At 35.1% G+C, this 13,785-nt stretch overlaps 1 protein-coding gene across 1 annotated transcript in view; it reads right to left on the bottom strand.

Annotated features, from left to right (window-relative positions):
* LOC105555622 (dystrophin) overlaps positions 1 to 13,785 on the bottom strand; it is a gene marked incomplete at its 3' end in the record, with an annotated part of 1,920,295 nt that overhangs the window by 597,951 nt on the left and 1,308,559 nt on the right. The window contains exon 46 of the mRNA XM_012002637.1: positions 1,760 to 1,907. Within this exon, the coding sequence (XP_011858027.1) occupies positions 1,760 to 1,907 (148 nt within the window). The remainder of the gene's footprint in view (positions 1 to 1,759; positions 1,908 to 13,785) is intronic.

The following is a 13,785-nucleotide window of genomic DNA, read 5'->3' as shown; positions in this document are numbered from 1 at the left end:
AGGATGGTCTCGATCTCCTGACCTCGTGATCCGCCCGTCTCGGCCTCCCAAAGTGCTGGGATTACAGGCTTGAGCCACCGCGCCCGGCCTGATCTAGATTCTTTCAGGAGAAAAATAGAATCATATATATTAATTATATAAGAAAATGCCACTAAATAATGTCTCAAATGAATTATCAATTATATTACTATATATGACACAGTACATTCAGGAAAGATAAATTTCCAAGAATAGACCGAGTTCATTGTTCTAGAGTATAACCATCTTCAAATGATTCCCATTCTTTTCTATTTTTGAATCTCAAATACCTAGTAAAACATCTGATGTATAGTCAGTGCTCCATATTTGTTTATTGAATTACATCATATTTTATTTTTATACTTTATTTCTTGTTCAGGTGTAAATTTCTTGTTTCACAGAAATAAATGTTTGACATTGGACTCTGATTTACATGTATAAGGCAACTGAATCATTGATAAAGGAGCAATTTCATTTCTCTTTGATTATGTGACCTTGTAAAATGAGGATAATAGCAACCATTGTCAAAATTTGATATGAAGATTAAATAAAATAGTGGCTGTACATGTATCTAATACTTGGCACATAATAGGGAATGATTAAATATTAATTTCTCTTCCCCTTTCACCTTCTGTTTGACAATTAAAATGAAATAGATCCAAAAGAGTTGCTTTCCTAAAACTAAAACCATGAAAGTTAATCCAACAGCACAATCAGAGCATGTCAGTCAGCCAAGGGAAGTAATCCGTAATAAGCAGACATCACAGTAGGAAGGCATGAAAAGCCACTGGAATAAGCTGGATGTCTATTCAACCAAATGGAATGTGAACCAACACCACGTCCTACACCTCCAGACAAACAAGCTAAAACAAAACATTGCTTTGGGGGGATATAATGCCTTTAATTAGAGGCTGAAGTAGTGATATTGATTTGGCAATCCAGGTCTTCCCTAAGAAAATGGATTCTTCTTTTTAAAGTCTCTTCTCAAATCTCCAAGTAGGTAACCAGGACAGATTAAAAAAGTGATTCCCATTTAGATTTAGATTTTATGATTCCACAATCTGGTCTTTAGTTTTTAAAATTATTTGAACGGCCGGGCGCAGTGGCTCAAGCCTGTAATCCCAGCACTTTGGGAGGCCGAGACGGGCGGATCACGAGGTCAGGAGATCGAGACCATCCTGGCTAACACGGTGAAACCCCATCTCTACTAAAAAATACAAAAAATTAGCCGGGCGAGGTGGCGGGCGCCTGTAGTCCCAGCTACTCAGGAGGCTGAGGCAGGAGAATGGCGTGAACCTGGGAAGGGGAGCTTGCAGTGAGCCGAGATCTGGCCACTGCACCACTCCAGCCTGGGTGACAGAGCAAGACTCCGTCTCAAAAAAAAAAAAAAAAAAAAAAAATTTAAGTTTTGAAGTTCTCAAATAAATCTAAAATTATTTTCAAATTAGTTTTTAAGATAAAAACTGTGATTTATATACATAGATTATATACATCTATATGTATAGATGCAATATGTGTGTGTATATATATAAATACACACACACACACATACATACATATGTTCTTATGTGCACTGGTTGAGAACTGCAGGGTTAAGAAAAAATAAAGTTGCAACAAAAACACTTTAGCAAGGAATTATAAATAACCTAATGGGCAGGAAACCAATGATTAAATTAAAAAAATAGATTCATATACTTCTTTATAAAAGTGGGCCCTGGGGGATTTGAGAAAATAAAATTACCTTGACTTGCTCAAGCTTTTCTTTTAGTTGCTGCTCATTTCCAGGTTCAAGCGGGATACTAGCAATGTTATCTGCTTCCTCCAACCATAAAACAAATTCATTTAAATCTCTTTGAAATTCTGACAAGATATTCTTTTGTTCTTCTAGCCTGGAGAAAGAAGAATAAAATTGTTATAAACAACATATTTCTCAAACTATTTTTTAATGCAAACTGGAAAACAAACATGGCAAACAATTTGAAAATAAGCAATTTAAAAGCTGTTCACAATATATAATTTAAGAAAATTCATTCACTTTGAACAAAGCAATTTCAATATTTCAAGAATCTCTAAATGATAAGAGATTAAAATTGGTCAAGAAAAATTCTGATTCAAAAATTCCTGGCCGGATGCAGTGGCTCATGCCTGTAATCCTAGCACTTTGGGAGGCCGATGTGGGCGGATCACTTGAGGTCAGGAGTTTGCGACCAGCCTGGCAAACATGGTGAAACCCCGTCTGTACTAAAAATACAAAAATTAGCCAGGCTTGGTGGCAGGCGCCTGTAATCCCTGCTACTGCAGAGGCTGAGGCAGGAGAATCACTTGAATCTGGAAGGCAGAGGCTGCAATAAGCCAAGATCGCACCACTGCACTCCAGCCTGGGCAACAGAGAAAGTCCCCATCTCAAATACATACATATATACATACATACATACATACATACATACATAAAAATGAATAAAATAAAAATTCTAACAACATTATGTTATGATATCAGAGCAAGGTTTCTCAACTTTAGCATTACTAACATTTAAGTTTGGATAATTCTTTGCTGTGAGGGGCTATCCTGTGCATTGTAGGGTATTCAGCAGTATCCCTGGCCTGTTGTACACATTGGATACCAGTAGTAACACCTCGCCCCTGAACTGTGACAACCAAAAATGTTTCAAGGCATTGCCAAATATACTGGGGGGTTGGGGGTGGGGACAAAATTGTCCCTGGTTGAGAACCAACTAAAGTAAGTATATAACCTAAAGTTGCAAGTTTAAAAATGTTTAATTAAAGTACACTTATGGAAAATTATAGGACAAAAGTATAAACAAAGTTTTTGTTTTGCTTAAGTAGCATCCATTTTATCTGCTCCTAATTCTGTGGGTCAAGGATTTGGATAGGGTTCAGTTGAGCAGTTCTGCTCTATGTGGCTTCAGCTTGGTTTAAAATAAAATCACTAAATTATTACATGCTGAACTGTTTTCCAAATTATGATTCACAACCTTATTTGAGGAAAGAGAAAAACTGATTTTAAATACTTAACATATGTTGTACTCGTGGAAGTTTTAATTATGAAAATGCATATACTCTGTGCTAATTAGCCATAAATTTATTCTTATATATTCGATTGTAAGACAGCTGAACACAATTGTTTGTGCTTAAAATAATTGAAATTTTTTTGTTCTATTGTCTTTTGGGAACTATGTATATCTTCCATGGAAGCTTTTAATTGAAGTATAATATACGTACAGAACGCTGCACAATTTAACTGTATAGCTCAATAGTCTTTTAAAAATGGAACACACTGTACAATCAGAGAAGGAAATAGAATATTATCAGAATCTCAGAAATCTCCTCTTACCCCTTCGCAGTCACTACCTCCAAGTATAACCAGTACCCTGTCAACTTTGATTATTTGGCCTGTACTGAATATTATGAAAATGGAATTATATGGCTTATACTCCTTTGTGTCTTGCCTTTTTCATTCAAGATTATGTTTACAACAAACCTGCACGTTGTGCATATGTACCCTAGAACTTAGAGTATAATAATAAAAAAAACCAAAAAAACCCCACAACATTATGTTTACAATAATCCATGTTGCATATAATTTTAGTTTGTTCATTAACCTGGCTGTATAGCATTTCATTGTGTTAATATAGTACTATAGATGGACATCTGTGATAATTCAGTTTTTTGAATGATTAGGTAATTTTTTTTTTTTTGCTTCAAATTAACAAATGTGTATTGGGAGCTTACTATCTTCCAAGAACTCTATTGGGCATTAGGATTAAAGATGTATATGTTATATACCAAGATTATATACCTTGTCTTGAGGATTTCATAGTCAATGAGAAGAAACAAGCATGTAAGCCAAGGATTATGATTAAGTATTGTAGGAGGAGAAGTTATTTCTGGGGCAGTGCTTGGGAGACATCCCAGAGAAGATAAGGATCTGAGTCTTGAAGCATGAAGATAGATCAGCATGTTGCAGGAATAAGACACAGCCTGTTCAAAGACTGGGCCTTGAGAGAACTACAGTTACAATCATTCTGTAAATCGGAATCTGGTTATTGGACTTATGCTTGCATATATTCAGTTTTCCTATATGATAAGAGCCTGTTCAAAGTCTGTTCTGGGACATGTAAAGTTACATTCTCCCCTCTGTCTATTTCCTTTAAATTCATTTATACATTTATTCACTTATTTTACAAATATTTATGATGTATTGTTTTTAACTTTTGTAGGGACATAGTAAGTGTATGTATTTGTAGGGTACATGAGATATTTTGATACAGGCATGCAATGTGAAATAAGCACATCCATTGTTCATCCCTGGGACACTGGGACCAGAGTCTGTTTTTAACCTATCCTGAATATAACATCTGATCTAGAAGTACTTCTACCTTATCTGGCTGGGAAGATGAATACTATTTACTTCAGCTGAGAGTATATTTTGTTGTCTCATGTATTTTGGGGAAACTGCTAGTTTAAAAAATCAAGAGATCTGGAGCTCAGGGGAGAGACGAAAGCTGGAAATAAGGACTTTAGTCATTAGCAATCAGTTGGCGGAGAAAACATAGTAAACTCACTTTTGAACTAATAATTACATTTCATGTTTGCTATTTTCTGAGTCCATTCTTTCTTCATTTTATGAATTTTAATCATTGACAATTCTCTCTTACTTAAATTGAAAAATAGGAAAAGTCAATTTCACAGCCTTTTGTTGATTTCTTATGTATGGTTAATCTTATGGTTCTTCCTCTTCTTCTACTCTAAGTGCTTAGGCATGGAAAGCCAAAGGAATGCTTAGAATGCTCTTCTGGCTTCTCCAAAAGCTACACAGACCTGTGAAGGAGGTCTGCAGATTCCAAACATTCAGTGAAGTGAGAGGATGCTTTTTCCTTCTTTGGAGTCTATATACTTACTCTCAGTGATTCTCTCAACGTCTCTACTTTTGACTTCAGGGAGATGAAGGAGAAGGAGCTGTCCCTTACCAAAAACACTGCACTCCCGCAAAGCTTACTATCCCTTCCAATCTGAGTCTTTTTAACCTTGCCTGGGACACGGAGTACAGAGGAGGTTGGAAATTGCTTGGAATACAGATAATACCACTGTTGCTTTAGAGTAAACCCTATGGGGAAGTGGCTGGTCTCGATTGCTGGCAGCTTGTTTTAGAACGTGGAATAGCGCCATTTCCCCTCAGATTCTGACCTTAGAATCAATTGTGGAAGAAGAAAACTTCTAGTATAGGTATCCTTTATTTGTTTAAATGTTCCAAGCTGATTTAATTCATTGGGTCTAGATTTTGAGGGTCTATCTCATCTTTTTCTCTCTCTCTTTCTACTCTGCAAATCATTGCCTCCATTACTATTTGACTCCAGATGATTTTGCATAGTGTTCTGAATACTTTTAGTTAAGTAAAATCTTGCTAAAATCTGATTACATTTGAAAGACCTAGACACATTGGCAAAACTTTTAAACATTTTCAACTTTCATCTAGAAACAGACAATTTCAAGGAGAAAAAAACCCCAACCCCCCCAAACAAACAAAAATTTAAGGAGCAGGGAAAAGTAATATCAAAACAAAAAAATAACAATAACCCTCAAGTTTAGAAAATTCTAAATCAAACACTCCCCTCTTTTCAAATATGTCTCAAATTATTTACTTGCATATTTTTTCTATCAAGAATATCCAGCAAAGAGGAGAGATGTGCTCATTCATTATAGTTGAGATTTATATGTATTACTGGGTTCAAACTCTATAAACATTGTATGCTTATTTTCTTCATTTATTATTTGACTATATCTCTGTAGGTCATTAATTACTCTTTAAAAACTAGATTTTTTAAAGATCCTAGTAATAAGATATATAGGGGTACCCTATATTTCACCATTATTGTATTATTAGGAATTTTGTTTGCTTTCATTTTTTATTATAATGAATAACCCTACAATAAACACATTTGTTTATACATTTTGAATCACATATCTGCTGGAGTAAGAAGGAAAAGTTAACAATGGGAATCCTAAGAATCCAGACACACATTGTTGAATTTTTGTCAAGGTTGGTACTCAGAACACTCATAAACTCCCACGAACAGTTAGAAAATACTTGTCTCACTACACTTTACCACTATTGAGCATTATAATTCATATACCTGATAAAACAAATAAAAAGCTTGTCATAGATACTTTAAGCATTCTATTAATAGGAAAGTTGGAAACGTTGTTTGTCATTTATTTAGTTTCTACTGTCAATTATCTGCAATGTCTGTTGCCCATTTTTCCTGTGTTTTCTTAAGAGCTTTTCTCACATTATCTGGAACATAGATTGAGAATATTTCCAGCTTCCTTTTTGCCTTTTAGTTTTTTTCTAAATAAAATTTAACAGTTTATTTCTTTGATATTATGTTCATTGATAGTATCCTTAAAATTGTGGCCATTTTACCATTGATCAGATATTCTCACTTATTCTTGATCCTTACTCTTTCATTTGTTAAAAAAGAACACCCAAATATTTAATCCATCTTAAGTTTATATAGTGTTGTTTCTAACCTTCAAGAGTTTTTCAGAAATGGATATTTTTTTCCCCAGCACCATCTCTTCTGAATTGATTTATGGTGCTTTCTTCATTATATTTTAAGTTTCTGCTTGTTGACCTACTGTAGATGTTTGTGACAGTAATACACTATGTCAATTATTGCAGCTTTAAAATGTTTAATTTCTGGTAGGTTAACCCGCTCTCCTACTTTAGTTACTCTAACTCATGTACTGTATCATTCAGTCAAATTATAAAATAATTCTCACTGAAAATTTTTAAATGGATTGCATTATAAGTTAATTTGTGAAGAATTACTGTCTTTCCAATATAATTCTGCTAAATTTTCTATATTTACAGTGTTTTTGAACACAGAATATCTGGGACTCAATGGTGTGCTATAAATAATCAAGTATATTTTCTAATTAACCTTTAGCATCAATTTGAAAGACAGCATCTTGCATGCAATTTTATGGATATTAACCATATACTAATTTAGAAAACTCTTAAGAATGCTCAGAATAAATCATCACTTAAACAGTAAAAGCTTTGGCTAAGCTTTTTGCATCTTTCTTTTTACACAATATTTGTGGAAAACTTTTTTTTCCAGTGATTTAATTTCTTTAAAAATACAGCATCTTTTAAATATGAAAACATTTGGTAGTCATTTCTTATCTAGATTTGTTTTTTTATACTTTGAAATATAAAAAAGATGGTGACAAAATCCCATTGGGACCTTGTTATAATCTGCTTTTCCGAGCGCATGTGTTTTCTGAAATTTCAAAAGCCTCGATTTGAAGTTTTAAAAGCTGCAATTTGAATTTATGTATTCAGATGATTGCAGAAAAGCAAAGAAACACAGTTAGCATTTCCAGGCTTGTCTCTTGACAGAACAGTTTAAACGTGCTTTATATTGGCATTCATCACATGAAGTGTTATTTCTTTGTTTACCTACTTGCTTAATGCTTATGGTAGGATTTATTCAGACAAGTGGTAGTAATAATAATGAATGGGATATTTAACATTACCCATCTGCAAATAAGTGCTAAATATTTTACTTTTAGAAGCATTTCAATACATTTAGATATTTAGCTTTTTTTTTTTTTTTAAAAGAATGGCTTCTGTTTGAAATATTGGCTCTGTTACTATTTACATTACAAATGTTCCTAATGAAATTAAAGGAAGCACATATTACGATGGTGAGAGATTTGCATAATCAGAAAGGAAGTGCTACTCATGTGTTGCTAAATTCAACGAATTTAACATTCACTCTTAATGAACATTTTCTGTAGGGCTACTCTTACGGTAAGATGAATAGACTGCCAAATCACATGGCATGAGTTTGGTGGGGGATCTAACAAGTGTTTCAGGCAAAGTGCTAGTTTCACAGTTGAATCTCTTTTAATATTCCATACATCCTTTGGATTGCCTTTTATATGCTTTCAGTGGAGAAACTGAAGTTCCAGAGACTGATACACCATATATCCAAAGGTGACTATCCCATTCTCCAAATGAGAAGTCCCTCTCTCCAAGTTTTTTGATCACCTTTAACATAGAAACTTTAGGAAATGGAGATATAATTATCACCTGTTTACATATAATGCTTAATTCATTACTTTGCTTGTGTGTACTACTTTAAAATTATACAGTACAAAATATTACATCATTCTATCACATTTCTTCATTCATATTTCATGCAACAATTTTGTTCAAATTCTTCACTGGCACCTTCAACATTGAAATTTGCATCCTCATGGATGCATTTGGTGTTGCCTAACTCAGTTTTCCAGAGGGTATCATCTTTACTTACATCCATGTGGCCTGAGGTACAGTACTGCTGAATTTAGAAGTAATGTTTCACTAGGAATTTTATTCCAAGCCACAAGTACACATTTATATAACAGAATACAGTTTTATGTTATGTAAAGACAGCTTTATCTTTTTCCTGTGCCATATGTCCATGAGCTACACCATGTAACCACTTAATGAGTTACTTTTAACAGTATTCTTTCCATAGCTTGTTTACAATGGCATCCAGCTCTTGCAATTGTGATGTCATACCACCAAGGTCAATACCTAAACTGTGTTAAGTTTATTTTCTCCCACTGTTTTTTTTCCCCTCCTCTATCAGGTTACTTCTACAAGCCTCCAAAATAAGCATAAATTGAGAATAAGTCAAGGCAATACATCTTTCCCAGACAGTACTTTGTTGTTTTGATTGAAGTAAAATAAATGACCATCTTGTAATTTGAGAAACTTTAGAAGGATTCAAGCATAAGTTTACTCTTTCCAAGGGAAAACCAAAACAAAACATTCATCTGTAGGCACACCTAGTAACCTTCTCAGGCCATACCCTCCATAGGTCATTATCGGAATCAGAACCCAAGCATCAACTTTATTTTTAAGCCAACATGTCTACCATACCTGGTGGTGCTTGAGTTATACAATTAGACATTTGTTCATTTTCCCTAAAGTTTGTGTCTTGTGGGAATGAAGTGCTCCTGAGGGGGATAATATGTCAAGATTTCTCAGTCATTTATGCCTCACTATTAAGGAAATGATTAGCAACTTTTGGGTAGATGTGGAAAATGATGAGGGAAAACCTGAAGGTTAGCAATGTGAATATCTGTATGGAAAGTAAGTCCAAATCTAAATGCTGCCAGTTATCAGCTGAGTATGTGAACATGGGTGAGTTACTTAATGTCTTTAGCCCTCAGTTTCCTCATCTTAAAATTAGAACAATAAACACTTTATAGTGCGGTTGTGAGGATTAAATTTTTTTCTCAGAAACCCAAGATTTAGCCTAGTGCTTCACTAACGGCAGTCAAAACAATGATAGAGAACATAAAAGGAGGTATAAAAAAGGGAAATATGGATACAGAACTTTCTATTTTAATCCTAGAATTGTGTCTAAGCCCATGTGCTTACATAGATAAAAGTATTTATAAAACATTATGAGTACACGGGGGGACTACTCAAAATCGAACTTTTGATGAGCCACCTGACAACTTTATTTCTCTCTACTGACAAACTACCTTGACAAATTTTGCTGGGGAAAAAACAATGGAGAATTATTGTCAATGTATGAGTAAAAGTGCCACCAGATGAGACTACTTCTACGTGAAGCATATATGTAATCACAATGTAACAGCCATTTATTGAGAGTCTACTAGTGTCCAATGATATGGCCATGAATATCGGCAGCAATCCCTGTCTTATGGACCTTCCGTTTGATTGGGATGAAGGGGAGGCAGACAGTAAACAAGATAAAGAAAGAAAATCTATAGATTGTAATATAGTAAGTGCTACAGAGGAAAAAAATGAAGCATGGAAAAGGATGGAAATATTGAGGGGAAGATGGGGAGCAGTTGTGATTTTATAAAGGGTAATCATAGAAGGCTCCATGGAGAAGGAGACATTTGAGTAAAGTCCTCATGGTTGGGACTGGATAGCTGCCCATTAGACAAGTTTACTCATTTCTCTTAATTGTTCAGCTAGCTGTCATTTTGCAGTCTCCCTTGCCATTAGTGTGGCTACATGACTGAGTTCGAGCCAATGGAGTGTTAGCAAAAGTGATGCTCATGAATATGAAGCCTGGCTCATAACCCCACTTCCACTAACCATCACCACCATATGTAATGTTCCTTGTTTTTTTTTAGTCTAATGTACAAGAGCACAGTGATTTTGAAATCCATATGTTAAAGACATCAGAGCCACAAAAGAGAAGTACCCTGGGTCCCCCTGATTCACCATTTGGAGGAAAGCTATTTGTTGACCAGAGAACTTTTGTAAAGTTTGCATGAATGGAAACTTTCTATTATGTTAAGCCACTGAGGTGTGGGTTTTTATTTTTTATAGCAGCTTTAATGAAGATAGGTAATACGGAAATAAAGAAGTGAGGGGAGAAAGCCATGCAACTATTGTGGGAAAGAACGCCCTAAGCAGAGAAAACAAGTACAAAGATCTTGAGGAAGGCATGTAGTAAGAATGTCCTAAAAACAAAGAAGAAGTGAACAAGGAGTTTGGAAATGGAATGAGGAAAGGACAGTACTAGATGTGGCCAAAAAGCCTTCTATTCAGAGATTCCATCTAAAATCTCAAGGCTTTTATAATCCCTATCCCAAAAACTAGATAAAAAGAAATTATAGAGTAATATGTTTGGGAAATCTCTGAGCTGTGTTCTCCAATGCTACTTTAATAGATCCAATCAACTAACTGAGCCCCAGGACTTCCACCTAGATTTTTGTGTGTGCTGTCTACACAGTTGCAGAAACAGGCTTCGGGGAAATCTGAGGATGCTTTGGATCTTCATCTATAAGAGGCAGAGTTACATCACCTATCAGTAAAGCCTGTCACAAAGCCATTATCATCTGGTAGAAAATGCAATTAAGAGGGTATAACTTCAAACTGTTTTTTTTCTGATTTCAACCCCAGTTCAGTTTTTCCCTTCCCAGACATTCAAGCACCATCATCTTCTTGCCTAAACCTGCTCCTCTGTCAAGTTCAATGGATGACTCCACTAGAAAAATATACCCAGTAACGAGACTGCTGGGCTGAATGGCAGCTCTCTTTTAAGTTCTTTGAGAAATTTTCAAACTGCTCTCCACAGTGCCTAAACTCATTTACATTCCCATTAACAGTGTATAAGCATTCCCTTTTCTCTGAAGCCTCACCAGCATCTGTTGTTTTTGACTTTTTAATAATAGCCATTCTGCTCTGATTTCTAACAGCCTCTCTGAGACTGCTTTCTAATTAGCTCCTGCCTCCTACCTTGTCTCCTTCTTATCCATTCTTTACATTTGAGAATAAGAGATCTTTCTAAAATATGTTGCTGATCATGTCCTCATATACTCAACAACTTCCTAGTGCCAATGGGATAAAATATAACTTCTCTAACATGAGTCAAAAAGCCCTTTGTGATCTGGTCTCTACTTCTATTTCTTCATCTTTCTTTGCACTGTGTAGTTCATGGAACAACTTACTCTTCCAAATCAGGATTTAACATACAATGTTCCCTCTGCCTGGGATGTCCTTCCATACATCTTCATCTAGGTAGGTCCAGGTTGACCTTTCCGATCTCAGGTTAGATGTCACTTCCTCTACAAAGTTTTCCTTGATTAATTAGACATCCCCAACCCAAGTATAGGTCATAGGTCCTGTTATGTAGTCCCATAGGCCCTCATAATGTTTCTATCACAGGAAATACTGTAATCTCCCATGTTCATCAAAATATTGCAGATTTTCTATCTATTGTTATCACACCCTATCCTCAGTACTTAGCATATAGTATTTGCTTAGTTCCTATATTAATAATCTCCTAATGACATCATCTTAATTGTATATCTCCAAGTAATAACATTATTCATAGTAGTCTAGGGAGATTTTCCATGAAGAACAAAGTGTGTGTGTATGGGAGGCAGGTTCCGTATAAAATTAACTAAATTCAACCAGTGAAAGCTATATACCAAGTGTTTGTAAACTATGGCTCATGAGCCAAGTTGTGCTCACCACCTGTTTTTGTAAATAAAGTTTTATTGGAACAGAGCTACACTCATTCATTTACATGTTGTCTATGATTACTTTCATGTTATAATAGCAAAGTTGAGTAGTTGCAGCAAAGATTGAATGGCCCACAAAGCCAAAAACATTTATTATCTGGCACTTTACTCAAGTTCACCACCATCTGCTATGTGATAAATCTCTTTTCTTAAACACCTACTAGGGAATTAAAGATATGAGAATTCTGACATAAGAAAATTTGTATAATCTTTATAAACCAGTGGTATGTGAAGTCATGAAAATGTCTATGATAATTAGAACTACTCGTCACCCCTTGAAACAATCATGGGCACCTTACACAATTCTTATTTCACAGGATACATAGAAAAACTAGACATTGCATCTGATTATAAACATTAATTCTGTTTAAATATATGAACATTTCCAACTCTGGAAAATTATGTCTACTTACCTTAGAATCAAACATGGAAAACAGTCAAAAGACCTATGCCGCTGCCTCACTTTTCTTGTCTTGGCTTTTACATTACACCAGTTTCTTTCTTTATTTTTTCTCTTTGTTCCTAACCCACAACCAACTTTATCATTTATTTTATAATTTCACCTCCTTTTTTGTTACTCATTTTTTTTTTTTCCTCTAGGCTTCATGGTGATTTTTATTAGCGTGTCTCTATTTTGAATTCCTCGTGGTAGTAATTATTTCCACCCCCCAGAAAAATGTCATCAATTTTCTCACACTATGTATGTTTCCAGTGGAATATAAATACATTATATAGAGAAGGAAACACGAAGTTCCCGAGAGAGAGAGAGAGAGAGAGAGAGAGAGAGAGAGAGAGAGAGAGAAAGGGAGAGAGAAAGAAAAGGGAACATTTTCATCATCACTTTCATCCTGGAGCAGAAAGGCAAAGGGTATTTCCGTTTCACTTATTTAAAATCTGCACATAATTGCAGCTAAGTTCTTCAGAAACACAGGTTACTATTCTTTAAAAGAATATAGCCACAGGAGGTACAAAAATAGTTATACTCCCTTAAACAGCATTTCCTTAAATGTGGTCTGGGGACCCCTGGGAGTCCCTGAGACCCATGCAGTGGTGCTGTGAGGTCTGGATCATTTTCATAATAATACTAAGATGTTATTTGACTTTTTCCTCTCTCATTCTCTTATGAGTTTTTCAGAGGCTACATGATGCAAGATATGACAGCACATTCTGTGAAGAAACAGATATAAGAACCAGCTGTCTTCTCTTAAGCTAACTTTTAAAGAGATTTGCAAAAATGTAAAACAAGATCACTCTTCTCATTATATTGTTTCTGTTGTAGAAAATATAGTTTAAAAAGTAAACATTTATTTATTTCAACATGCAATTTGAAAATGAATGAATAGGTAAATATTTTGAAGAATTATCACTTTTAATTTTAAATATGGCAATCTACGTAAACAGAAGCTCTTTGGAATGCTGAATAACTTTTAAGAGTATGAAGGAGATGCTATGACAAAAAGTTTAATAACCAAATAACCATTGTAGAACAACTGAACATCCACAGTTTAGCTCATATGGTAACTCAAAAAAGTTTGAGATGGAGTCTCGCTCTGTCACCAGGCTGGAGTGCAGTGGTACGATCTGGTTCATTGCAACCTCCGCCTCCCGGGTTCAAGCAATTCTTCTGCTTCTGCCTCCCAAGTAGCTGGGACTACAGGCGCCCGCCACTACTCCTTT

This window comes from Mandrillus leucophaeus, unplaced genomic scaffold (assembly GCF_000951045.1).
Source record: "Mandrillus leucophaeus isolate KB7577 unplaced genomic scaffold, Mleu.le_1.0 Scaffold692, whole genome shotgun sequence".
Classification (NCBI taxonomy): Eukaryota; Metazoa; Chordata; class Mammalia; order Primates; family Cercopithecidae; genus Mandrillus; species Mandrillus leucophaeus.
Note: the sequence above shows the minus strand (reverse complement) of the source record. Positions and strands in the feature narration are given on the sequence as shown.